The sequence below is a fragment of the Diplotaxodon limnothrissa genome, linkage group LG17 (genome assembly GCF_057381915.1).
Source record: "Diplotaxodon limnothrissa isolate DT_005_m linkage group LG17, D_limnothrissa_male_GT1.1, whole genome shotgun sequence".
Lineage (NCBI taxonomy): Eukaryota > Metazoa > Chordata > Actinopteri > Cichliformes > Cichlidae > Diplotaxodon > Diplotaxodon limnothrissa.
The window spans coordinates 16,721,135-16,746,630 of record NC_140612.1 but is presented as its reverse complement, the minus strand read 5'-3'; the positions used below and the strand labels follow the sequence as shown (position 1 = coordinate 16,746,630).

The following is a 25,496-nucleotide window of genomic DNA, read 5'->3' as shown; positions in this document are numbered from 1 at the left end:
AGCTTCTCAACTTTGCTGTTTTTCATTACTTTCAGTCGTTGATCTCTGTTGCCTGCCTAACTTTGGCGGTTTCTTTCACACTGAGTGATTTTAATCTGTGTATACAGCAAGAGACATGAGAAGTGCAAGTATTAAAGTATTTGTGTGTTATTTATGTGGCATGCTCATTTCAGAAGCTGGAAAACAAATTAAGTCACCCACTCCCAGTACTTTTATAAATCATTGACCAAACAAAGTCTAATTTGCCATTCACCATGCATCCTTTTTAAAAAAAAAAAAATTTATTATTTTTTGTTTTGCATATTTGTATAGCTCATTTATTGTGACGCACTGGGCTGCAGCTCGCTTCAGTTGATGTCGCTGATTACATTTGAACATTTTAAATGTTTCATTCAGCGTGATCAGCTGACTGAGTTTGACAGGCGAGCTTTGAATAGACAAAAACCAAATAGTTGCATTGATAGCTCTAATCCCTGGCAATCTGTACTAAAGGGACTATATGTGAGTTAAATTTGGAGGCTCTAATTAAAAATTCTAATCTCCTTGAGGTAGCTGTGTTGTGATTTAAACTGAATTTAATTGAATTATAATCATTGTAAATATTTTTGTGCTTAGAGTTGGGTATTTCCGACAGGATGTGAAGTCAACAGCATGTCATACTGTGACTCCAGCAGTAGATGGCGTGGGTGGCCAGCATGCTCAGCGGCACTAAGACAGCTGAGTCACACATATACACAGAGCCGGAAAAATACTGACAAAAAAAGAGCTGCTGCTGTTGAGAAATTCTTCCGAGTCCACTGTTGTCCGAGAACCACCGGAAAGATGCTAACTATAACACTGAAGACACTCCAACAGCAGACGTTCAGAATCGAAATAGACCCAGAACTGACGGTGAGTAGAAGTTAACGGGGCCGAAGTAAACATGGTCGGGCTCGGGGGGCTGGCTGAGGCATGCGGGAATTTTACCCGGTGTGGGGAAATAGCCATAGTAAAGGGTGTTTAAATTGAGATAAATCAGTTTTGTTTTGTTTTTTTATTACAAACCCCCCAAAATAAATAACATTACGTCGATGTGACAAAAATGCTTCCAGACAAGTTATCAGTTCTGCAGTATCGCAGAGTTCACATAAGGTACTATAGCGCAGGAAAGACAGGAATAGAGCACATTTTCCTTCAAAATAAAATAATAAAACACTATCGAAAAGTCGGCTCCATCCCAACCACAACCATGCGGAAGAAGCTACATGAATGGAAGATCTGCAGTTTACTCATGGATGGTGTTTGCGTATTCACTGGGTTTCGTTGTGATGTTATGCAGTGAATAAGCAGCATGTGTGTACGTTGAAATAACAGACCGGAAATATGTGTGTTTTTTTATTTCACTTGACACTGTTTCACTCGGACTTGTTTCAGTATATCACCATGAATGACGGTGCAGTATTTTAAGCCTGTCCGCAAATGTAACACTGGGATGGCTGATCGTTAAATCTGTTAGATTAAAAAAAAAAGTTTCCCCATCAAATAATAGTTCATCAAATTAAATTATGTTTATTAAGCTAATAACGTTTTTAATAACGTTTTAAGTATTATGTCATGTTAATGGCAGGGACTGTAACAATCATTGGCATCACACAGTGTTTGGTGTTTAGTTCTTCTTTACATGTCTTCTTATCAGTTGGTTATGCAAATATATACTGATGTAAAAGTGTACCATGAGCTATATAATGAGCTTATGGCTTTTTATGTAACTGTCAAGTCATTTTAAAAATGTAAAATTGCTCAATTCATTACTATTATCTTTTTAAAATGGAAATTTCACCCAACACATTTATTTTCCCAAGTGGACCTTTTGTTATACTGGTGCGCTTGATTGCCATGAGGTTTGTCACATGGACTGTGCATTGAGCTGGCTCCAGAGAAAAGAGGGTAAAGATATTGAACCAGCTTAAAACAAACTACAGGCATATGTTGTTTTATTACAAGCGACTCAGAGACCTGCCGCATGAACTTAAAACACCTTTGTTTCCTAATGTGTTCTCAGCCTGCTATAGCTCCAGGCAGAGGAATGTAGTGATTTTAACACATAAAATATTAATTTCACAGTATTCACAGTTATAGATCCAGAGGGAAGAATTCTAATTATTAAATTATCCATACTTAACAAAAAGTTCTGTATTGTAAGTGTATACGGCTGCTCATTCTTCCACGTTTTTTTTACTGCACTCTCCCTAGATTGCTTACTTGTTCTTGGGGGCGACCTCAACTTTGGACTAAATGAAGAAATGGACAGCTGAATTCAGCAGGAACTCAGCGCAATTGGCTGTCCACAAATATAGTTAAACAGTACATGATCAATTTCAGACTTTGCGATGCATGGCGTTCCTTCCACCCTAACCGTAAGAAGTATACTTTATTCTCACATATCCATCACTCCTACTCTCGTTTCTATTATTTCCTAGTCAGCAGCTCACTGTAAAGTGACATTTCAGACACTGAGATGCACTGAGATACTGAGATGCTCCTGTATCTTTGATTCTAATAAGTAAGAAAATCATTCCACCAAGTAAAAACTGGAGATTGAATACATCATTGCTTAAAGATGAAGATTTTATTAAATATTTAAAAAACAGTGAGCTTTATATTTAGACTGTAATGATCTGCCTGGACCATCAGCATCTGTTTTCTGGGAAGCAGGAAAAGCTGTGATGAGAGGTAAAATAATTTAATTCTCGTCACATAAAAAGAAAAGAGAAAACAAACGTATTCAGGAATTAGAAGAAATAATCAAATCGTAGAAGTGTCCTCCCAGGAACAGGAAAATTCTGAAAAAAATACATAAACAAAACTAGAATTAAATGAAATTTTCAATAAAAAAAATCAATTCTTACTACAAAGACTGCTTGCAAAAGTTTGAACATGGTAACAATTCAGGTCGATTTCTAGCCAACCAGTTAAAAATAAATAAAGAAAAATGACTATAGGTGCCATTAAAGACTTATCTGGGAACACATTATATGACCCTGAAAGAATAAACAACACAACTTCATATTACCAACAGATGAACCCATCAAAAAAACGAAATCGATCCATTACTTGACAACGTAATCTTTCTGAAAGGATCAGACAGTCAAGCAATGTCACTGGCTTCACCGCTGACATTAGGTGAACTCCAGAAAGCCCTGAAAAGTACGCAAAATAGTAAGGCTCCAGGTCCAGATGGATTTCAAGTAGAGCATTCTGGCACCAGTATTCCACAGAATGCTGCAGGAAATCAAGGAAAATGTCAGACTACCACCAAATATGAATTCTCCCAACATTAGTCTCCTACTAAAACCAGGCTATAGTGATCGAGAGCATAAAATGCAAGAACGTAGAACATAAAATCAGTCTTTATGCAGATGATGTGTTATTTTTTCTCCAACACTCACAAACCACTCTCTTTTTGAGGTAATTATATTAAAAAACAATCTCAAGAGTTTCAGATTATTCGATAAGCTGATTAAAATATATCTATCAGTCTGGTCTCAGATATGTTTAAAAACCTTTAAATTGATTAGAAATCCCAGTCTACAATTAATACAATGCAAAATACTACACAGACTGCACTATACAGGTCAACAGATGTTCATGATGGGTTTTACATCATGTAACAACTGGTCATACACCTGACAATTACATCCACGCTCTTTGGTTCTGTCCACCTGTTCAGAGGTTTTGCCGTGCGATATGTGAAGACTTGTCTGAAATGTAGCATTCCAGCCTCCCCTTCAGTTTGCTTATTGGGCGACTTACATGATGGCACTACAGAGATGAATACAGTTCACATGGCTCTCACCGCCCTATGCATCGCCAAGAAGACTCTCCTCATGAACTGGAGGGTTTTGGGGGTTCTCCGCCACCGGGCTGGGGTTTTGGCTGGGCCTGGGGGGCTTGGGTCCTGGTTAGTGTGTTGCCAGGGTGGTGGTGATTGCATGCACGGTGGCCCAGCCCTGGTGCGGGGGCCTCTGGTGCATCAGTGGAACTCGGGGGGGGGGGGCTCTTCAGCTGCCAGGGTGGTGGTCTCTGCTTAACCACTAAACGTTATTAGGGAAAATAACGTATTCTGATGCTGATACTTGTGTTGAAAGTGTGGACTTCAAACTCTGTACCAGTTTTAACATTGTGTTGATGGGCTACATAAAACCAGAGTTATGATAAGAAAAATACTTCATGTTTTTTTCTGAATACTATCATCACATCTAGTGCGGGAAGAAACAGTAAAAACAGTAGTGATGTCAGGCCTGCAGGTTATCCCTGTGATTTGTTCGCTGTCTTGTGGTGAACAGAAACTATTTTTGGAGTGGCACAAAGAATTTGTGTGGCATCTTATTGTGACACCTAATTGTTTTGTAATTTTAATTTTAGTAGTAGTTTTAAATGGTTGTACAAAGAAAACCCCCAAGGCATTAGCTGTTTAAATTTACAATGTATATTTGCATTTAAACAATAAACATGTTTGTGGTTTTTACAGTAAAAAATATAACTTTTTCCAACTTGGATTTTATGATTTTTGTGTAATTTTAGATCAATTCTGTTAACACGGTGTCTTAATATAAAACAATAACTCTAAATTCAGACATGTGAGGTTGTGCTGAAGAGAATGATCAAACAAGGCAAGTTTTAAAGGTGAAATACAAAGACAAAATCAAAAGTAGTGAAAAACGGCCAATTAAACCCTGGACCTGGAGGGTTAATTAGCCAACAGCTGCCAGGTGTGGCTCATCAGGAGGGTCGAGGGGCACAGGGTGGGAGATGCTTTCTGGAACAAGCCATCGGAAGACAAAACACACATACAGACAGAGAGAGACAGCAGGCCAGTACAGGAGGACCCAGGGGATCATAGTTTAACATGCAAAGAGGTGCAGCTGTTAAAAAGAATTCACAGACTAATAAAAGGCATAAATTAATCCACATCAACTTATAACAATATTCTAATTAGAAATCCTCATGAGAACCAGGAGATGTAATACAGCAACACTTTGTGTCTCCGGTTAAAGTAAGGAAATCTCCCAAAAAGTCAAAGTAATTGTATTTAACATCACTGTACTTGTGATTATTTATTACAGTTGTATAAAGCGCTTTGACTGCTCAGAAGAGTAGAAAAGCGCTATATAAGAACCAGTCCATTATTTATTTTTCAATTTAGGAAAATATTTTCTTTAAAAACTCTGATTTTAATATGTCACGTAAAAACAATGAACAGCCTTGTTTTTTGTGACAGATGTATGCAGTTAAACTGTCAAAACATATTAGGCAGCGTTGTGGCAAAATGGCATAACTGGAATTATAAAAGCAACAATCAAACTCTTAACTGTGCTCTCATTTTAAATAGTTACATTTTCAGTTATATCGATAATCACAAATAATCACTTTGACGTGAGACAGTGAGATAAATGGATCTGTCAGTTCGCAGACAAAGGATAGTAAGAAGAGCTCATTCCACCTAATATTTCTTGATATGTTTGACAGGTGAAAGCCCTGAAGGAGAAAATAGAAGAGCACAGAGGTAAAGATGCATTTCCTTCAGTGGGACAGAAACTCATCTATGCAGGTAAGCTTGAGGGTTAAGAGAAAATAATAGCTGATTTTTAATCAGACGTTGTTTCTCATGTCATTACCTCAAAAAAAAAATAGTAATAATAATTTACCCAGTATAATTAATTTGGGAAATGCAGACTGCAAACACACTATAATTATAGTAATTAAATTGAATAGAACAGCTGTGGCAGAGGTGGATAAGCTGCAACAAATGTGGCATTTAAACAGTTCTCCACTTCACGACCTCTCCCGCTATCATCTGATCTTAAAAGATTGTCTGAGAAACAGGTGACAATACCTAAGTAAGTTTTAGTAGAGACCGCCACAGCAAGCAGTCCAGATATAATTGAAATGAAGACTGCCATCTTTATACATTTAGGAAGAAAGCCTTATATGTTTGCTGCAGTATATATTAAAATTACAAAAATTGTTGTCTTCTCTTGTACATTACTCGAAATGTCACTATGTTCAACTTCCTGACTGAAGGATTTTAATCTAACTCACTGGGCTGAGCAGGTTTTCCATATGCTGTAAGACTAAAGCAGAGGTCCAGGCTCCAATCTGCTATTGCTTCTATTTGTTCTCTATCCCCAGCTTTCCTGTCTTCTCTCCACTGTCCGAACACAATAAAGAGTAAAAGCCACAAAAAATACATTGGAAAAAAAACAGAAAGTAAAACTGCTTCAACACACTAAACTGTTTAATTGGAAAATTTAACTTAAAGTATTAAATCTAAAAGTACTTTCTCTGCAGAAAAGATTTCTCATTGCTATATGGAATAATACATGTTCTGAACAAAATAAACGTATTCATCCGTCCGTCCGTCCTCTTCTGCTTATCTATTCAGGGCCGTGGGGGTGCTGGAGTTTATCCCAGCTGCCATAGGGCAAGAGACAGGGTACGCTCTGGACAGTCTGCTGCAGGGCCGACACAGAGAGACAGACAACCACTTGCACTGACATTTGCACCTATTTAAAATGACCAGCTAATCTAACCCCACTTAGTGCATGTCTTTGGACTGTGAGAGGAGGACCCAGGGAGAAAACACGGGGGAGAGCCCCACACGGAAAGGCCTCGGACACATGGTAGATTTGAACCCACAAACTTCTTGGTGTGAGGCGACAGTGCTAACCACCACACAATATGCTGCCCCAGATTAAATGTATATTAGAAAAATTTAAATGTCACAACTGGAATTAAAGGTGAGCATAAGTCTCATGAGTTTGACTACTACCATAATGCTGTTGAATTGGGGTCATCATAACAGCTTTGACTGGCAGCTGCAGTCACGGAGAAACTTGCACAAACCATTCCCAAACTTCTCTGTTTGGGAATGGATCAGGACCCAGAGAGGAGGTCCAGCGTTTACTTTACAAAACCACAATGGACTGTTTCAAACTGACAGCGTGAGGTGTTCTGCAGTAAACTGGATTAACCGACAGAAGGACCCGAGGCCCTGGCGTACTTTTTCGGTAAGTTAAATGTGTGCTTGTCAGCTATTTAGCAACTATGTCCTTGGCTAGCTAGCTACGATGAGAAGTCGGCTGTCAGGGAAAGCGCCGTTCATCAGTTAATCTGTGCACATGAATGAACTGAGAGCCGACACTTTGAGCTTGAATGTTCATTAAATTCAGTGCTGTAGTTCAGACATTTGCTCAGCTGCTCTGACTGTACTGACCTAAAGGATGTTCAGACCTGCAGCTGAAGGTGAGGCGCTGAAACCAGTTACATGAGAAACAGAGAAAAGTCACCGGCCTGTTCAGTCACTAACTAATGTGTGTTAAGATTGGAAAAGCAACAGGCTGGACTGTCCTTCAGCTCTGTGTAGAGCTGATTACGGTATTAAATATGTGCAAACAGCAGCATGTTTTCTCTCTCTAGCCACATCTGTAAGGACAGTAACACGAAATTTACAAAAACCTTGCAGTTCAATAACTCGTCATTAGCACAATTAGAACAATTAGAATTAGAGGACTGAAAATGTTCTCACGGTTACAGCTTACAATACTCAGGCACCAGCTCAAACACTGGTGATGATATGTTTGTCTGTTTCCCTGCAGCTGACCACGATGCACCAGGACTGGAAAGCTGCTCCATCATCATATGTTTGGAAATCACAATTTAAAAACCACCAACAACTCAAAGGTAAACATTGAACTGTAAACTTTCGTAAATAAAAAGCTAATGTCAGCAGAACTGTAGAACTGAAAAAATGTAAGTGTAGAACTGCAGATCCTGAAGTGTGTGAGGACAGGAAAGGATCAGATTTATTTCAGATTTGAAGGATGAACATGTTACGGTTTGTGTTGATTCTGTTCTCTTTGTGATTACAGGGGCTGCCCTCAGATTAGACCTCAGCACCACCCAGTGACAGCAGACAGATCATCCTATGATTCACGCTTTGCAGTAACTCCAACATTAACTGATGAAAAAAGTGCAAAGGCTAAAGCACCATATTGTGTGCTTTCAGTGAAAGCTGCAGGTGTTTTATTGATAAAGTTAAAGACAAAAAGTCAAAGGGATTAATCACCCCTGCCTGCTATATATCAGCATAAACAGTACCTCAGTTTGGTGTTTCAGAAAGCTGCTGATCTCAAACCTGCACAGCTTCTGTTTAATAGACTGAATGCAGTCAGCTGCATGAAGAAGACATGAGATTTTCTCTGACAGCATTATATGAGGATGATGTGCAGTACTTCTAACAGCACACAAAGCAAATGTCGCTGTCACACCGTTCATGAAGTGCTGGGGTTGCACATTTTCTGGGATGGGCTTAAGGTGGAGGTCTGAAGATTTCCCTCTGAGGGCGCTGCTGGTAAACAGTTTGAGTCCTGCTTGATCCCTGCGATGAGCTTCAGTCTTCCTGATGTTTCTGAAATGACGTCTTTCTCAGTAGTTAAACAGAACATCTGGCAAAGGACAGCTGTGCTCCTGCTGGTCACTGGTTTTCCCCCAGGGTGAATGTATCTGTTGATGATTCTAATAAATAAATAGAAAAATGACACCGCCTTCTGCTGCTGTGCTTTTAAATCTAACATTTTATTTAAAGTTTCCATGTTACCAGGTATGAGAGTGCTCTGTGATTTGATCTAAAACTGTTTAAAACGTCATTTTTATATTATCTTTGGTCTTGTGTAAAATCTCAGGGCAACAGTTAATTTCCAGATAATTATGGAATGAACAGTAACTCTGGGCCTCTGTGGAGTGTGCAGTAGTAACAGGTGTGTAGCATTGCTAACTAGATAGCAACATGCCTCTAACACAGTGCGTATGCTAACGGCTAGTCTAGCAAATGAATTAACAGGAGCTAAAGAGTGATGTTAAATGTTGTAGAACAATTAGATGTTGCGATGTGTTTTTGTAATTATAACAACGTGGTTGTTAGCATAGGCAGGTTTAGGCCCTTTTTCATCAGAGCACCCCTAATGATGGCCATATAAACAGTAGTAATAATAGCACATTTTCATGTTATTTTCTGACATTGTCTTCAAATGTTATATTTTCCTAACTTTTCTATTGATGACAGTACAGGATAGAATGAAAGCAGGTTTTATGTCCAGTGTTGTTGATGTCATGGTGTTACAGTCCGCTCATACAGAGGCGTTGCTGCTTCTGCAGCCTGGTTTGTCATCTATAGCCTGATAAGCCTTCCATTGCTGCCACAGAAAGAAGATAAAGAAGTAATTAATTCTTTGAGCTGATCTCTTGCAATGAAGTATTACACATTATATTCCTGTAAATAATTAAATGTGTTACTTGTATAATATTCACAAGTTTTTTTTCTCTTCTTTTATCTTTATTCCAAGGTAAAGTATTTGTTGTGTGCCAAGTAAATGGGTTACAGCAACACCTGGGTATGTAGAGGTGCATATATCCAATCCTACACAGTTGTTTTGTATGATAGAGCACAATTCCTCAGCATCATTTGAAATGGTTTTGTCCAAATGAAGAAAAGTCATTACCAAAAAAGAGAAACCGGTACAAGATAGCACAGTGGAAAAAATATTATTTCTTAATAAAAATGAGCAAAGTCACCCTAGTATTCATAAGCACATTCATGTCCTACAATTTGACAACACTGCAGCAGTTTTAACATAAACATCTCATGCCCTACTGGATTTTAATCAAACATAAACGTGAAATCACACTGGCAAACTTTTTTGACATTGATAGACTTCTATTAGCGTTACCCAAACATTAATCCAAAACTAATTAGATGAATGAATCAACCACAAAAAACAGATTAGATTATTTTTATTTCTGTTCTTAGTACTAATTATTCTCATGCCGACACTGTTGTAAGACAGAAAAAGGCTGTCACAAATAGATGACATTTGGGGTGGGGGTGCCACGTCGTCCATCTTTTTTACAGTCATCGATCTTGCCTGTTTCATGAAACCAGTCATCTCCATCATCAAAGGTTTCCTTCTTAACATGTTAAAGGAGTTATTAAAAGTTTCTTCAAACTACACATTTGCCAGCGTTATCAGTTAGAGAAAACCTATGAGGATAATAAATAAAAGCCACAAATTTTGATTAGTTTAGTTATTTCCGATCAGTTTCATGATCACATAGCAAACTGCACATACTGATTATTCTTAAAGTGAGTTCAGTATCATATATTTGTCTGAGCTTATTAGGTGCTGATATGGGCCAAAAGACTCTGAATGTAAAAGTAGAATTTTTATTGTGGCTCCTAGAGAAATTTAAGTAATTCACTTAGATTCACTCAAAAAAGAAGAAGAAAATATTACTCTCTGGCTCTCTTCTACAGCCTGTCTTTGTCCTTGTGGTGACCTTTCTTTCCTAAAACATGACCTAGTCAATATCAGTCTAGATATCCAGCTAGATTGCTTTTTAAGGCATAGCTCAGAGATCTCTGTCTGACTGGACTGGGGAGGGTCCTTAAACATTTGGTCACAGGTTATTTCAGATGTGAAAATAATTATTAGCTTATTACTGATGCAGTTACATGATAAGGGCTTTAAGCAGCTTGTTAAAAAGCTTGACCCAAGATATGACATTCCAGAAAAACATATTGGTAGTGCTTTTTATTACAGCCTTGTAATAGTTTAGTAGGATAACACGGAGGAACAGAACATAATAAGGTGGTAAGTTCTAAGTTATTACCATTCAATTACCAAAGTAATAACCACTAAAGTACTATTGTGGTAGCAACAGTGGTTACAGTTGAGTATTACACTGAAATTTATGTAATTGGATAATAATGGCCCAAAACTGGGGGTAATAATGTGGAAACACAGCTCTGTAAGAAAGTGGCAATAGTAGGGTAACAAGTCAGAAACAAGCATTAATAATGTGTTATTACCACTCAATTACCTTTGGTAGCTTAAAGGTGTGTTATTATTGACCGGAAACAACTGTGGTAGTTTTTACGTAATAAGCAGAAACCAGAGCCAAATAAGCAAAATGCAAGGAAAGCAGGAAACAGAGTTTTGAAATGCAAAAGTGCCTAATAACATATTCATAACCATGTTAATAAAATTTTAAAAGAAACTTAAGTGTATCTTGCAGTTTTAAAAAGGGAAGCCATTGTAGAAGTGCATAACACTTTTTGTTTCGTAAAACGTTTCGTAAATTATATAAGAAGGATGATGCCACTTGCAGTTGCTTGCCTTGGAGATTGATGGATCACACTATGAGTGCGTGATGTCTCTGAAATAGCAACAGTGAAAATGCTCAGCTCAAAGCTTTTTGATGGGACTTCCTAAACCATTGATTGATTTCACATTGGCTACGTTTATATTTTCTATACACCCTACATGTAAAGGTTACAGCCTATAAATCTGTTTCATAGTCAGTGTTCAATCATTCTGTCATATCTTTTGTCACTTGCTGTTTCTGTGTGAATGTCACAGGCAAAATCTTAAACGATGATATCCCACTGAAAGAGTACAGAATCGATGAGAAGAACTTTGTGGTGGTCATGGTTACCAAGGTTAGTGTCTTTGGTTTCTTCTTTAGACGGTCATGTTATACACACAACTTTGTTGCTTTTTTATTTACTCAGTTTTACTATAGCTTGTGATGGCTGCCAGGGTGACTATATTGGTTCTGTGCACTTCCTCCATAAAAACGATATCAATACACTATTATACACTAAGCATCAATTCTTAACACTATCACAGTTATTTATTGCAATCCTTGTCCAGTTAAAGTTGTGCACAACAAAGTTCTCCTGAAGACTTTTAAACTACTGTTTAACTCTTTGCCTGCCATGTATTACCAATACTGCTATCATATCCCTGTATTTCGGCACTAACCCTCTGTTAGTTCATTTTTCCTGAATCTATTTAATTGGTATACATTTTTTCACACCTTTGGTTCTTCTAGTGAAGTTTTAATATCTGCAAAAATTACAAAAAAGTTATTATTTCCTTTGCATGTCATTGAGTAAAGTAAGTATTTGATCCCCGAGCAAAACATGACCAACTTGGCGAGCACAGTGGTGACAGTTGTTATATGTGGAATTTTGTCCCACTCCTCTTCACAGAAACTCTCTAAATCATGTAGATTCCTTGCCTGCTGCTTGCCTCAACACAAAGCTTTCAGCTCCCTCCACACATCTTCTAGGACTGAGGTCTGGAGGCTGGCTAGTCAATCCCTCATCTTAACGTGCTTCTTTTTTAGGCACTCATTTGTTGCCTTGGTGGTATGGTTTGGGTCATTGTCATGCTATAATACTAAGTCAACACTCATCATCAGTGTTCTGGTAGAGGGGCTTCTCATCCAAGAGTTTACAATACATACCTTTGTGCTTGGCTGTGGGCTGATTTTCTTTGGGTCACACACTAGCATCTCTCTTTCTCCACAGTGGGTCAAGTTAACGCTAAAGAGATCGATTTTGGTTCCGTCTGACCACAGCACTTTCTCCCAAGCCTACAGTCTTCTGTGTGACGTCCTTTAAGAGGTCGTTGGTCTTATCCATGGTGTGGAGAGGTTATAATGGAAAGAAGTTATTCTGTGGACAGGTGTGCTTTATATACTTACTGAGTTGAGTGCAGGAGTATCTGTAGTTGATCAAATTGACTGATTGGTTGTGACCAATCCGTGGGAGCCAGAATACTGGCTCAGTTGTAGGAGATCAAAGATTTATTTCCCTCAATGACATGCACAACAATTTATAACTTTGATGTAATATGTTTTTTAATGTATATTTAATATCCTGTCTCTCACACTTAAAATAAATTGGCACAAAAATTAATTTCTTTGTAAGTGAGCAAACTTACAAATATATTAGAATTCAATGAGTCGCTTTCTCTCAGAGTCATATTTCTGAAAGTGTAATAATGTTCTATGGTTTAATCTTCTCCATAGTAGTCATTTACTTATTATAAATAAAGGGAAGTTCTGCCCTTTGAAGTATATGGGTTTTCTACGGGAAAGCCCACTCTGCATCGCCTAGAGAAAACCATGATGGGCATGGGCTAATCCACACTTGTCCACTGTGGGCTCACATGGAAATGTTTCTTGGGGTAGTTTAACAGGGTTGCATCCTAACTGATTCTGTTTTAGTTACATGTGTGTAACTGTGTGTTTGTTTGACTATCTTAGCAACACCACTAATAATCAGCTCTCAAATGTCATTTTAGCCCAAACCAACCTCTCCTGCTGAAGCAGCCACTCACTCAGTTCCCACGCCAGCTGCAACTCCAGTGCCACCCTCAGCTGCAGCACCAGCACCAGCCTCTGGCCCAACACAGGTGCCCTCCACACCAACACACACAATGTCTGCTGCTGTACCTGCCTCACAGTCAGTGCCTCCCTCAGAAGCCCCGCCCTCTGTTCAAGAAAACACCACTGTGGCTTCTGTTGGTGCAACAGCAAAACCCACCTTGGACTCACACTCAGAATCAGCTCTGGCCTCTGGTTCCACAGCCACTGTTGCCTCTTCCACAGCTCCTGAAGCTGTACAGGAAGCCCCTGAGTTAGTCCCTACAGATAGCCCCACCCCTGCTGCCCAGTCAGAAGAAGAGCTGAGGGAAGACCCAGAGAATGAACCATCTGGCACAGCACCAGTCCAGTCCTCTGCTTCAAGGTTGGATAATAGTTTTATGTAAACTGTGGCAGTTTAATTGTTTGATCAAGAAATATCATAAGAAGTTGTAAAATGGGTAGGTAAGCTCATATTATTCTAGTTTAGATGGTTATATATCGAAGAAGCTCTAATTACTTTCTGCATGTCTTGTCACCTTCAAAGAATCAAGGTCATTTTGTGCCTTGTGTGAGAGCATGGATAATTACAACTTTAGATGTAATGCGTAGGTGGCCCAGTACTTTTCTTCGTATAGTGAAGCTGAGTAGTAATTGCAGTGACAGTTTTTTTTCTTCAAGCATAAGTGTGCTGCTGTAGGTTGATCATAAAACAACACAACCTTGATGAACACGGTGAATATGGATTCATTTTCATTGTTTAATCAGTGTTTCATTCATTCTGGCCATGTTAGTGCTGTGGCTGTAGTGAGGAACTGAACATGATGTATGTTATTTACTTTTTTTAGTTTTAGTATATTACTGGCACTCAATTCAGTTTGATTTATATCGTGGCAGTTCACAAAAACAGTCATCGTATGCAGGAAGAGAACCTGAGTAGTGGATATAAGCATTAAGTTATATCATAGTGCCTCAATATAGAGCAAGGAACACTTAAAATCCTAAATCCTGGTTCTTTAGAATGAACATTTACGTCATGTTTTATCTGTTTGTTCATCTCTCTCAGCCTCGTTGATGAACTGGGTCTTCTTGAAGAAGCAGCATCAATACTGGGTAATTATCAGTGATTATTCTTTTCTTTGTCATAACTAGTAAAATACTAATGTACTAATTATATGGTGCTTTTTGTTTTAATCATTAGAGTGCGTCTGATACAGTAAACATTTTCTATATTACAGCATACGTGGAGATAGTAAGGAAATTAGAACAGTAGTTTCTATTGAAAAATTCAGCATTTAAACAGATACAGACTAAATAAGTGGAGTTCAGTTTTAGCCAGTAGTTGACAGCATTTTTTCCCCCCAAGCTTGACTGGAAATGTATCTTGCCCACTGCAATACTTTGGCAAGATACGAACGAGCCACCAACCTCCTGATTAGCAGACAACCTGTTCCTGAGCCAAAGCCCCTATGATGTACAGTACTGTGCAAAAGTCAGGTGCTACCTCTCATTTATTCCTGTCTTGCTTCCAATGAGTGAGACTGTTTTTCTTTGGACATTGGCTACTTTCTTACTCAATTTAAGTCCTGATCTTTTTGTTTGTCTCTTAACTCTGACCTATGGGTCATAACTCAACTGATGATCCACAGTTGTGTCAAGACATAACACACAACAAAGAAAAAAAAACAAATCTTAAATTATATATTTAGGCGCTTTATTACTTGCAGCATCTCAAACCCCCCCCCCCCCCCCCCCCCCCACACACACACACACACACACACAATTTGTTTCCATTTTTTTAGCTGAATGTATGAGAAAAAATCCAAAGATGGTAAAACTGGAACCATATGCAAGTATTTTTGCACCAATAACGTGTTTTCTTAGTCAAAAAATGTTTCATATCTCACTGGAAAGTGGAGAACAAAAGCAGAAGTTGCAGTCCTAAAAACTTTCTACAGCAAATGAACAGTATCTGAAAGTTTGTATCATCTAGCTGACCTGACATCATGGAGATGTTCTTTCAGTTGATCTGTCCACTGTTTGCTGTTTTATCAGAAATGATCACAACAGGTGGAAAGATGTAATGCTCCTTTTTTCTCTTTTTAAAAAATATGTTCTTCAAAGTGTTTTCTATCTTTAATAGTAAACCAAAGAACAAAGACTAACAGTCACTAATCACAAAAAGCAAAACAATAAGACATCACTCCCAGGCTTGTAATTTCTTTCTCATTCATCCATTTGTGTGTCTTTTTTTATGTTGGGTTATCAGCATCCTCTTCAGACAATATCTTTGATAAGGTCCATAAATGGTACTCATACATAAACTATTTTAAAATTATTTAGTAAAATCTTGTTTTTTTGTTTTTGTTTTTTGTCGACACAGTTCTATACTAGTATTTTACTGATTAACATATAGATATAATAAGATGCATTGTGGGAGGAACAGCCATCCCGCCCTGACTGATCTTACCCAACAGAGATGTATGCATATTAGCCAAGTTTTGAATGGCTGATTGAGTAGCCTGAATAACAGTGGGAATTTTGGTTTGCATATTTTTTTTAATAAACCTGGTTAACTGATGTCACACTTGATGACATACATTTGTACTGTGCTGGTAGTGGCATGACCTCTGACACAGTCCAATTAATCATGCAACCAGAAGTTTCAGAGAATGGATCAAATGGAAAATGAACTGGTTCACCCATTCACACAAGCACGTTTTCCTGTGTAAGTGCTTTCTATCTAACATTCACACACAGTCATACTGTGATGCATCGGAGACCAGCTTAAGGTTTAGTATTTTCCCAAAGGACATTTGGCACGCAGACCGGAGCAGCTAGAGATCAAACCACCAACCTTCCATACATAGTGGGTGACGTGCTGCATATCCTGAGCTACCCTGGAATCAGTAATAAACGAGATCTCAGATGCTGCTGTGTGGAGATTACTGAAGCTAGAAGAATGTTGTCAGCATACTGAAAGCAGTTGTTAAAGGTCAAATATTAATGGTGACGGTAGTAAACCTTCCCTGGTACCACAGCTAAGATTAAATTGGAATGACATAATTCCATTAGAAAATAAATCAGTGCTGATGGTTCTGTGTACTTTGCATAAAAAGGAGGCAAAACTCCAGTTCTTTTTCAATGTATAAGTAGAAGCAGCCTTCTCAAATGCCTCCATTCTGGTCAAAGAGGGACCAGTATTATTTCTGAGTTTTTAGATAATAGGCAATAATCTGTACAACCAAACCAACCTCTGAATGAAAACGGTTAGTCGTTTCCACAATATTGGGAGGTTTTTCCACTTTGGAAAAGATGGGTAACATAGCTTTCGTTCAATATGTTGACCATTTTCCTACAGCTTTTGTTGCCCACCATGTTTAATGAATATGACTTTTTGTGATTGCCTTGGTGATTTCAGTGCATATTTGTGGATATTGTGACGTACAGGTTCACTTTAATAGATGCTGTTGGATGATCATGTTAACAACCCCTGCACTGTTTTTCTTGGCCATCATACAATAATTACACTGTCTGTCTTTTCATTGGTTAGAATAAGTTAAATGTGTTCTGCAGTGAACTAAACAACACTGGGGTATTGGAGCATTTATTTTTAGTATTGCTTGATCACGTTTGTTCTACTGTGAGAAACCAAAATATTGAAGTCGAGATTAAAATTCAATGACTTGTGCAGCCCTAATATGGGTTTTTGAGATTAGTAGATCATTGTTTTCCACTTAATTTTACATTTTAAATTACATCCCACCTTTTGTATATTTGAGGTTGTATCTCTTTGAGGCTGCATAGAGACAAGAGGAGGCGCAAAAAGGCAGCGTGAACGCACAAGTTTGTGAAATTAATAACTGGAGAGATAGGCAAATTAAAATATGTAAATTTATACCATAGGTTCAAGTACTAGAAATCTTGGACAAGTTTGAATATTAAGGCCAGAGGTTAGGTTTTCTGAAAATTTTGCAAATGCGATAACTCAAGAAGGACCTAGGACTGTTTAGGTAGAAAACTCTTAATTTACAGATTTACAGACTTTCAAGTATCACTATTCTGTATTTAGTTCTATTGATATATCTACTGTGCCAAATAACACAAAAACAACCTGCGCACTTCATCTAGGTTCAGGTCAACTTTCCTGCCCCTAAAAACCTCTCTTGTTGTTACCACAGTGACTGGACCAGCATATGAAAACCTGGTGTCAGAGATTATGTCGATAGGATATGAGCGGGAGCAAGTTGTTGCTGCACTAAGAGCCAGTTACAACAACCCAGACAGAGCAGTGGAGTACTTGCTCATGGTGAGAGTTTAACCAGCTTCATAATCATGCTGAGCTGTATTGTAAACTATACAGTAACTGTTCATGTGTTGCAGGGTATTCCAGCAAGGGCTAGTGATCTGCACAATCCACAACCAAGTAGACATAGTACTCCAGCCAACCCCTCTACACCTTCTACAGAAGAACCACCACAGCAGCCTCCAGCACCCCCCAGTAGTAAGAGCCCAATTTATTTATTTATTTTTACTTCTCTTTAACTTTCTGTTTTAAACAAGGCAGCTTGTTTCCTCCGCATGAACTTCCTGGGGACACGGAAATGATGCCAAGATGACAACTGGAATAACTGTGGTCTAAAGCTACACAACGTCCACAAAAATTCTGCACACCACTAACGTTTTATCACTAGTGGAACTTCAACATCATCAGAGGAAGAATTTGGAAGTATTTCTTTTTTAGATTATTTCACTTTTTTACTATTTCCACTTTGTGCTGTGTACCAGTACCATTCCCAAAGTATGGTAAGACCACCACCGTGCTTGACAGTCGGTACAGTGTTCTTAGGTGTGAAAGTCTCACTTTTACTCCTCCAACTCCTCTTGCCATTGTGTCAAAATATTTTTTTCTGATCTGACTATAAAACTTTTCTCCAGAAGGGATTTCGCTTGACCAAATTTGTCCTTTATACAAAGCGTCTTTGATGCAGAAATGTCTGCATGTACCACAGAGCCATATCTCAGTGTTTTGAGAGTCTAAAGAAGTCTCACAGGTCTGAATATACACTTGAAGCCATTTATAATTCTTCTTGTTTGATTTTTAACTGGACTTTTAAGAGTTTAATAAAATTGGACCTTTAACTGTATTTCCATAAGTTTTACAGTTTTTCCTATTGATAAAAAATCTCCCTTATGACCATTCATACTACACAAAGGAATCAAGAAATAAACAATTATATGACAGAAAACTTTCTGTTTTTCACTTTCTACTACAGAAATTTCTGTTTTTTATGACTACAGTTAAACCCCACACCAAAACACTGGACAGTCTGGCCAATGAGCTACCAGAACTTTTTCTGTAAGTTTACACATTTATTTCTTCCAATTTAAGTCAAAAGAGTCATGCTGACAGATTTCTTTCTTTTCACAGCAACTTTTTCTTTATCATGTAGAAAAACACCAAGTTTTGCCTCCAGTGGATGATGAGAGTCAAACCTTAAATACTGATATGTATACATTGGTTTACGGTACACATCAACGTTTAAATGTCCCCCATTACAGATGGAAATCTCACAGCTAGCCTGTCATATCCTCCGTGGTGAATTTGATGTGTTCGCGCGTGATTATTGAATTGTGGTACGTCCTGAGATTTGATTTTCATCCAGGTGTCATCCACATAATCAATGACGTGGAGGTGTTCCAGGGTAGGATAACAGAGCCCTCTTTTCCCCTTCTTCCATGTACAAGTTGGGGACAATGGGTGAAACTGGGGAAGCCAAGGCACACACATGTTTCTGCCTGTAGTACTGAGCCTTGTATGTGAAATAGGTGGAATTAAGACTCAGATCCAAGACCAAACAGACTTGGTTGGTGCTGAGAGTGGTCCTGTTGCTCAGGTTGGGGTCATCCTGTTATCTCTTGCAAACTACCGCCACTGCTTCAGTGACTGGAACACAAGTGAAGAGAGATGTAACATCGTACAACACTATTATTTTATCTGCCTCCATAATGACGTCTCTCACCTTCTCAACAAAATTCAAGGTGTTCTGGATGTGGTGTTCAGAGCTGCCTACCAACGGGTTAAGGATCGAAACCAGAAACTTTGAGTTGTTATAGATGGCTGAATTGATCATACAGACAATTGATCTTAAAGGTACACCCTGTTTATGTATCTTATGTAAACCATACAAACTTGGTGAAGCATCCCCTGGGTATCCCGTCTTTAAGTCTGTTGTCATTAGCCGCTCCTGGGTCCAAACTCCGCTTCAGGTCCCAAAGTCAAACGAACACTGTGGCATCACTGAGAGTTACAAACTGTTTAAATTCTTTCATCTTTAATAATATGATCAGTGTGGCTGCTCTACAAGGTGAAACAACTAAGTTTGACATCCAGACATCCACGAAAACAGAATTTATGAAGTTAGCAAGGAGTTATCTGGCTAGTTTCCATTTAAAGATGATATATCATGTTCTGATTGAGGAATTTCTGAAAAATTAAAATGTACAGCTCTGCTATCACTTTTGACATAAAGGAAGACAGAAAACTAAACAGTCGTGACATTTGTAGGGTTATTGAATTTGGGCTAGCTGGTACAGTGGGGCAAAAAAGTATTTAGTCAGCCACCGATTGTGCAAGTTCCCCCACTTAAAATGATGACAGAGGTCAGTAATTTGCACCAGAGGTACACTTCAACTGTGAGAGACAGAATGTGAAAAAAAAATCCATGAATCCACATGGTAGGATTTGTAAAGAATTTATTCGTAAATCAGGGTGGAAAATAAGTATTTGGTCAATAACAAAAATACAACTCAATACTTTGTAACATAACCTTTGTTGGCAATAACAGAGGTCAAACGTTTACTATAGGTCTTTACCAGGTTTGCACACACAGTAGCTGGTATTTTGGCCCATTCCTCCATGCAGATCTTCTCGAGAGCAGTGATGTTTTGGGGCTGTCGCCGAGCAACACGGACTTTCAACTCCCGCCACAGATTTTCTATGGGGTTGAGGTCTGGAGACTGGCTAGGCCACTCCAGGACTTTCAAATGCTTCTTACGGAGCCACTCCTTTGTTGCCCGGGCGGTGTGTTTTGGATCATTGTCATGTTGGAAGACCCAGCCTCGTTTCATCTTCAAAGTTCTCACTGATGGAAGGAGGTTTTGGCTCAAAATCTCACGATACATGGCCCCATTCATTCTGTCCTTAACACGGATCAGTCGTCCTGTCCCCTTGGCAGAAAAACAGCCCCATAGCATGATGTTTCCACCCCCATGCTTCACAGTAGGCATGGTGTTCTTGGGATGCAACTCAGTATTCTTCTTCCTCCAAACACGACGAGTTGAGTTTATACCAAAAAGTTCTACTTTGGTTTCATCTGACCACATGACATTCTCCCAATCCTCTGCTGTATCATCCATGTGCTCTCTGGCAAACTTCAGACGGGCCTGGACATGCACTGGCTTCAGCAGCGGAACACGTCTGGCACTGCGGGATTTGATTCCCTGCCGTTGTAGTGTGTTACTGATGGTGACCTTTGTTACTTTGGTCCCAGCTCTCTGCAGGTCATTCACCAGGTCCCCCCGTGTGGTTCTGGGATCTTTGCTCACCATTCTCATGATCATTTTGACCCCACGGGATGAGATCTTGCGTGGAGCCCCAGATCGAGGGAGATTATCAGTGGTCTTGTATGTCTTCCATTTTCTGATGATTGCTCCCACAGTTGATTTTTTCACACCAAGCTGCTTGCCTATTGTAGATTCACTCTTCCCAGTCTGGTGCAGGTCTACAATACTTTTCCTGGTGTCCTTCGAAAGCTCTTTGGTCTTGGCCATGGCGGAGTTTGGAGTCTGACTGTTTGAGGCTGTGGACAGGTGTCTTTTATACAGATGATGAGTTCAAACAGGTGCCATTCATACAGGTAACGAGTGGGGGACAGAAAAGCTTCTTACAGAAGACGTTACAGGTCTGTGAGAGCCAGAGATCTTCCTTGTTTGAGGTGACCAAATACTTATTTTCCACCCTGATTTACGAATAAATTCTTTACAAATCCTACCATGTGAATTCATGGATTTTTTTTTCACATTCTGTCTCTCACAGTTGAAGTGTACCTCTGGTGCAAATTACTGACCTCTGTCATCATTTTAAGTGGGGGAACTTGCACAATCGGTGGCTGACTAAATACTTTTTTGCCCCACTGTATATAATAATGTGCTACATTGTGGCTAGCTACACAGCTATGGTTGTCTTGTTCCAACTGCTTCAGACAATCTTATCAACCTCTTCCTAACCACTTCCTGGGTCTCGTTTCAGGGCCTCATAAGTATTTTTGTCACTGAGCAGTAACAAAATTTTCTCATGATAGTCTTTCTGGTTTAGCAAAACCGTGCACCAAGACAGAACTATGAAGCCACTCTCAGAACAGACTTCACTGTTTGGTTTTACTGTCTTTACATTGTATCCTATAAAATGTAATCTCTTCTTGAATAGCAACAGTTAACATTTTGTCCCCTCCTGAGCAGGGCCTGTGTCCAGCAGCCAGCCTGTCACTGCTGGAGGAGGATCTGGCTCCATAGGGAACCCTCTGGAGTTCCTGAGGAACCAGCCTCAGTTCCAGCAGATGAGACAGATCATCCAGCAGAACCCAGCCCTCCTGCCAGCCCTGCTGCAACAGCTCGGGAGAGACAACCCACAGCTGCTGCAGGTACCACACCACAAAACTCACCGTTCTCTAGTGGCGTTCTGTCAGGGTCTGTTAATATAATTTCTGTTTGACTGTTTAAGGTATCTCAAAGAACTGTTCCTAATAGTAAGAACAATAAAGAAATAAATCTGTAAATGTATTTTTCAGGAAACATTTCTCTGATATGTTAATGCGACGTAAAATCCCCCCAAGTGACTATATTAACTCATTCACTGCCATTGACGTCTATAGACGTCAATTGAAAAACTTACGTTGACTGCCATTGACGTCCATAGACGTCAATGGCAGTCAATGTAAGTTGAACTGAAGCCCACCAGCAGTAAAAGTAGACCTGCAAGGAGGTGCAGGGTTTGCGCACGTAAGGGATTGCGCAGTGAGACAAAAATGTGGTGCAAGTCTTGTTGTGTTTCACTGCCAGCCATTTGAAAATGGCTGGCAGTGAATGAGCTAATTGTTTACCATGTCCACTGTAGTTTGCCTAAACTGGGTGGTTGATATACAGTTCAACTGTGTAACTTGCAGCAAATCACAGAGCACCAGGAGCGTTTTGTACAGATGCTGAATGAGCCACAAGCTGGAGATACAGGAGGAGAAGATGCTGATGCCCATGGGTCACCACACACTAACTACATCCAGGTCACCCCACAGGAGAAAGAGGCAATTGAGAGGGTGAGTTTGCCAGTCACATTGACACAGTCAGTTCCACCAAATTTCCACAATTTGTGCAGAATTACACAAGCCTAGGAACAAATAGTTTTCTCTTTTAAACATATGAAAGGAAATCAGTCTGAACACAACCTGCTACTGAATTTCCATGACTTTTGTTGAAACATCAGTGATGGAAAATTATGTTGCTGGATCCTTGATGTTTTTCTGTTAGCATTAATGAAACAAATTCTTAAATATGCACATTGGAAAACATACAAATTTGAAGGGCAGTATTCTGCAATATTCTGGTCAAGCAGTTATGTATACTTAATAGTTTTTCTTCATGTCATTTTTCAAACAACAAATGAATGCATAAATGCAGGAACACGAGCATGAATGTTTTATAGTAGGTGTGTTTTTACATTTATTAGTCTTGTTGAATTGTCCATAAGGTGAAAGGAGGACTGAAAATGTCAATGACATTGTTTTCCAGTTAAAAGCACTGGGATTCCCTGAAGGTTTAGTCATCCAGGCGTACTTTGCTTGTGAGAAGAATGAGAATCTAGCTGCTAACTTCCTGCTACAGCAAACATGGGACGATGAGTAAGCCCGCATCACCGGGCTCATCACTGCTCAACAGAGGGCTGCAGAGTGGATGACACCACTGCAAGTCTGCCAGGGAGAAACAAGGGCAGGAGAGGAAGGGGATATTTCTTTTCACACCATGGGACTGTGGCCATTAAATGACGATGATGATGATGATGATGACAATGATGACATGGTGTTCAAAGTTAGTTGCGCTGCCTACTCTTCATTCAGCTATGATGATCATCATAGGTGCTACCACTGAGCATTGCCTCACTGCTACTACATCATTACTGCTGATGCTTGTATTGAGTGACCACACTGACAGAAGTCCCACCAGTAAATTTGCAAACAGCCTACATCACAGGCCAGCAGGATTTAAGTTAGAGGATTTCCTCTGCAGTGAGCTCACAGGCTGCCTGTTGAACACGTTAAACTACTGTACATGTGTAAAGTAAGGTAATACATAATAAATGAGAAAAAATGCATTTTCAACATGCGAACCTACATGTTGGAGTTCCCTGAACATTTGACTAAAACTGTTGACCTCACTGCTTGGAAGCTACTATTGATTTAGATCAAAGCTCATATTGGATCCTGTCACTTCCGCTGCTTATTTTGTCCATGCAAAAAGTTTTTGCAAATTCTTCTATTGGTGTCTGACCATGTAGATGTGTAAAAGGTGACTGGATTTCACAGCTGGATAGTTGAAATGTTGACACCTATTCAACCGTTCCCCAAAAAGGAGAAATGATAAAATGTTTTTAATTGAGATCATTTACATTTTAATTAAATGTAGAAATGTTAGTGTCCCCTATCTTTTACAAGTCGAGACTATCTCAAAGTTTTGTCTTTTTGATGACTGACTTACTCAGTCTGTTGCATTGAAAATGCACATCTGATAATGTCACAAAGAGTCCCTGCAATTAGGGTTAGAGAAACTCCTTTTCCACAAGACACCTGTTAAGTCAGAATGAATCACTCACACAAGTGCAGTTAAACTGTTGTTGCCTTGTTAAGGAAAGCTCTGGGGACAGTCGATAATAATGATAATAAGGCAAATAAAGAAACAGTGATGTCTGCTGTTGCTGCTTCTCCTCTTCCTTCTCCACCAAGCATTTGAGGTTTTAGTAGCTCCTCCCTGAGTCTGCTCTTGTGCCCTGCATTTTGACTTAAAGGTGTTTTTTTTTTCAGTTTGTTGTGATGGTGTGATTGAGTCACTTTATTTTAGTGTCATTACATTATTAGTACAAACTGCATCTATTAGTAACATTTTTTCTTGATGGTTTGGATAAGTAATATTTTACTTTATGTATTATTAGGGGCAAGGATTAATTTATAAATTTCAGTCAATAAAATAAACTTAAGGATGATTCATAGAGCAGACAAATCCTGAAAGTACAGAAATATACACGATACTTTCCCCAGCTGACCCAAGGGAGACTCCTATTTTTTATTTACTCTCAATGATTGCTGTTTCAATTTGACATTCTCACATTTGTGTTGGAGAAATGATAAGAAACTGTAGGCATTCATTGGTCTTATATAATAGAGCAGTTAACTTCACTACCCATTTAACTACGTTTGTTGTCATTCACCAAGACAACAAGAAAGCCTTTTTAGGTTTGTACTGTGTTAAGTTTACAGGGAAAACTATGTTTATGTGCTTTTTCAGCATAGAATAAACTTCTAGGAGGTTTTAGCTAGTTTGTTTTTACCAGTTTTGTTAGATTGGACCTTACATTACTATTCATGTAGCCATAAAGGAAAAAAATATGAAAATGTGAAACTTTTTGCAAACAAAGAATCCATGAATTTCTTTTAAACAATCATTTTCTGTTCAGTGTTCTCATATCACATCCTCTATGCATCTTGAAACTGGAAAAGGGTTAGGCTGCTGTTCCTCCATGCCTTACGGTCAAAGACTTCACCACATTTTATTTTACAAACAGTGTTCATTTAAAAGTGGACTAAAAGAAATGGGAATGTTAAGTCGTTTTTCAGCATCCAGTGTGCTTGTGTTTAGACACACGATTGTTCTGTAGTGTTGTTAATGGGATAAACGATGTGAGCGAGAAATTGTATTTTGCTGTGACAAATGCTCCTTAGCTCGTTCCTTGCAAAAGAGTTTTATTTATGGCATGCCTTTGGATTAAGGATTGATCAAACTGCCATTGTGGCATCTCTCTGGTGTTAATTTGTCTGTTGTTTTCTTTTTTGGGTCTATAAGAATTACTACCAACCTTAAATGTACGAGTTGAGAAGTAGTTGTGATGGTTTTTTTGTTTTGTTTATGCATTGTGTATATTA

At 38.9% G+C, this 25,496-nt stretch overlaps 1 protein-coding gene across 1 annotated transcript; it reads left to right on the top strand.

Annotated features, from left to right (window-relative positions):
- The first annotated feature begins 690 nt into the window (after window positions 1-690).
- Window positions 691-25,496, top strand: rad23ab (RAD23 homolog A, nucleotide excision repair protein b). The gene is made up of 10 exons (XM_085375854.1): window positions 691-891; window positions 5,509-5,590; window positions 11,457-11,536; window positions 13,191-13,636; window positions 14,318-14,364; window positions 17,433-17,560; window positions 17,635-17,755; window positions 21,772-21,953; window positions 22,476-22,622; window positions 23,095-25,496. The coding sequence occupies exons 1-10, from the start codon at window positions 823-825 to the stop codon at window positions 23,206-23,208; spliced, it is 1,416 nt and encodes a 471-aa protein (XP_085231980.1). The 5' UTR covers window positions 691-822; the 3' UTR covers window positions 23,209-25,496.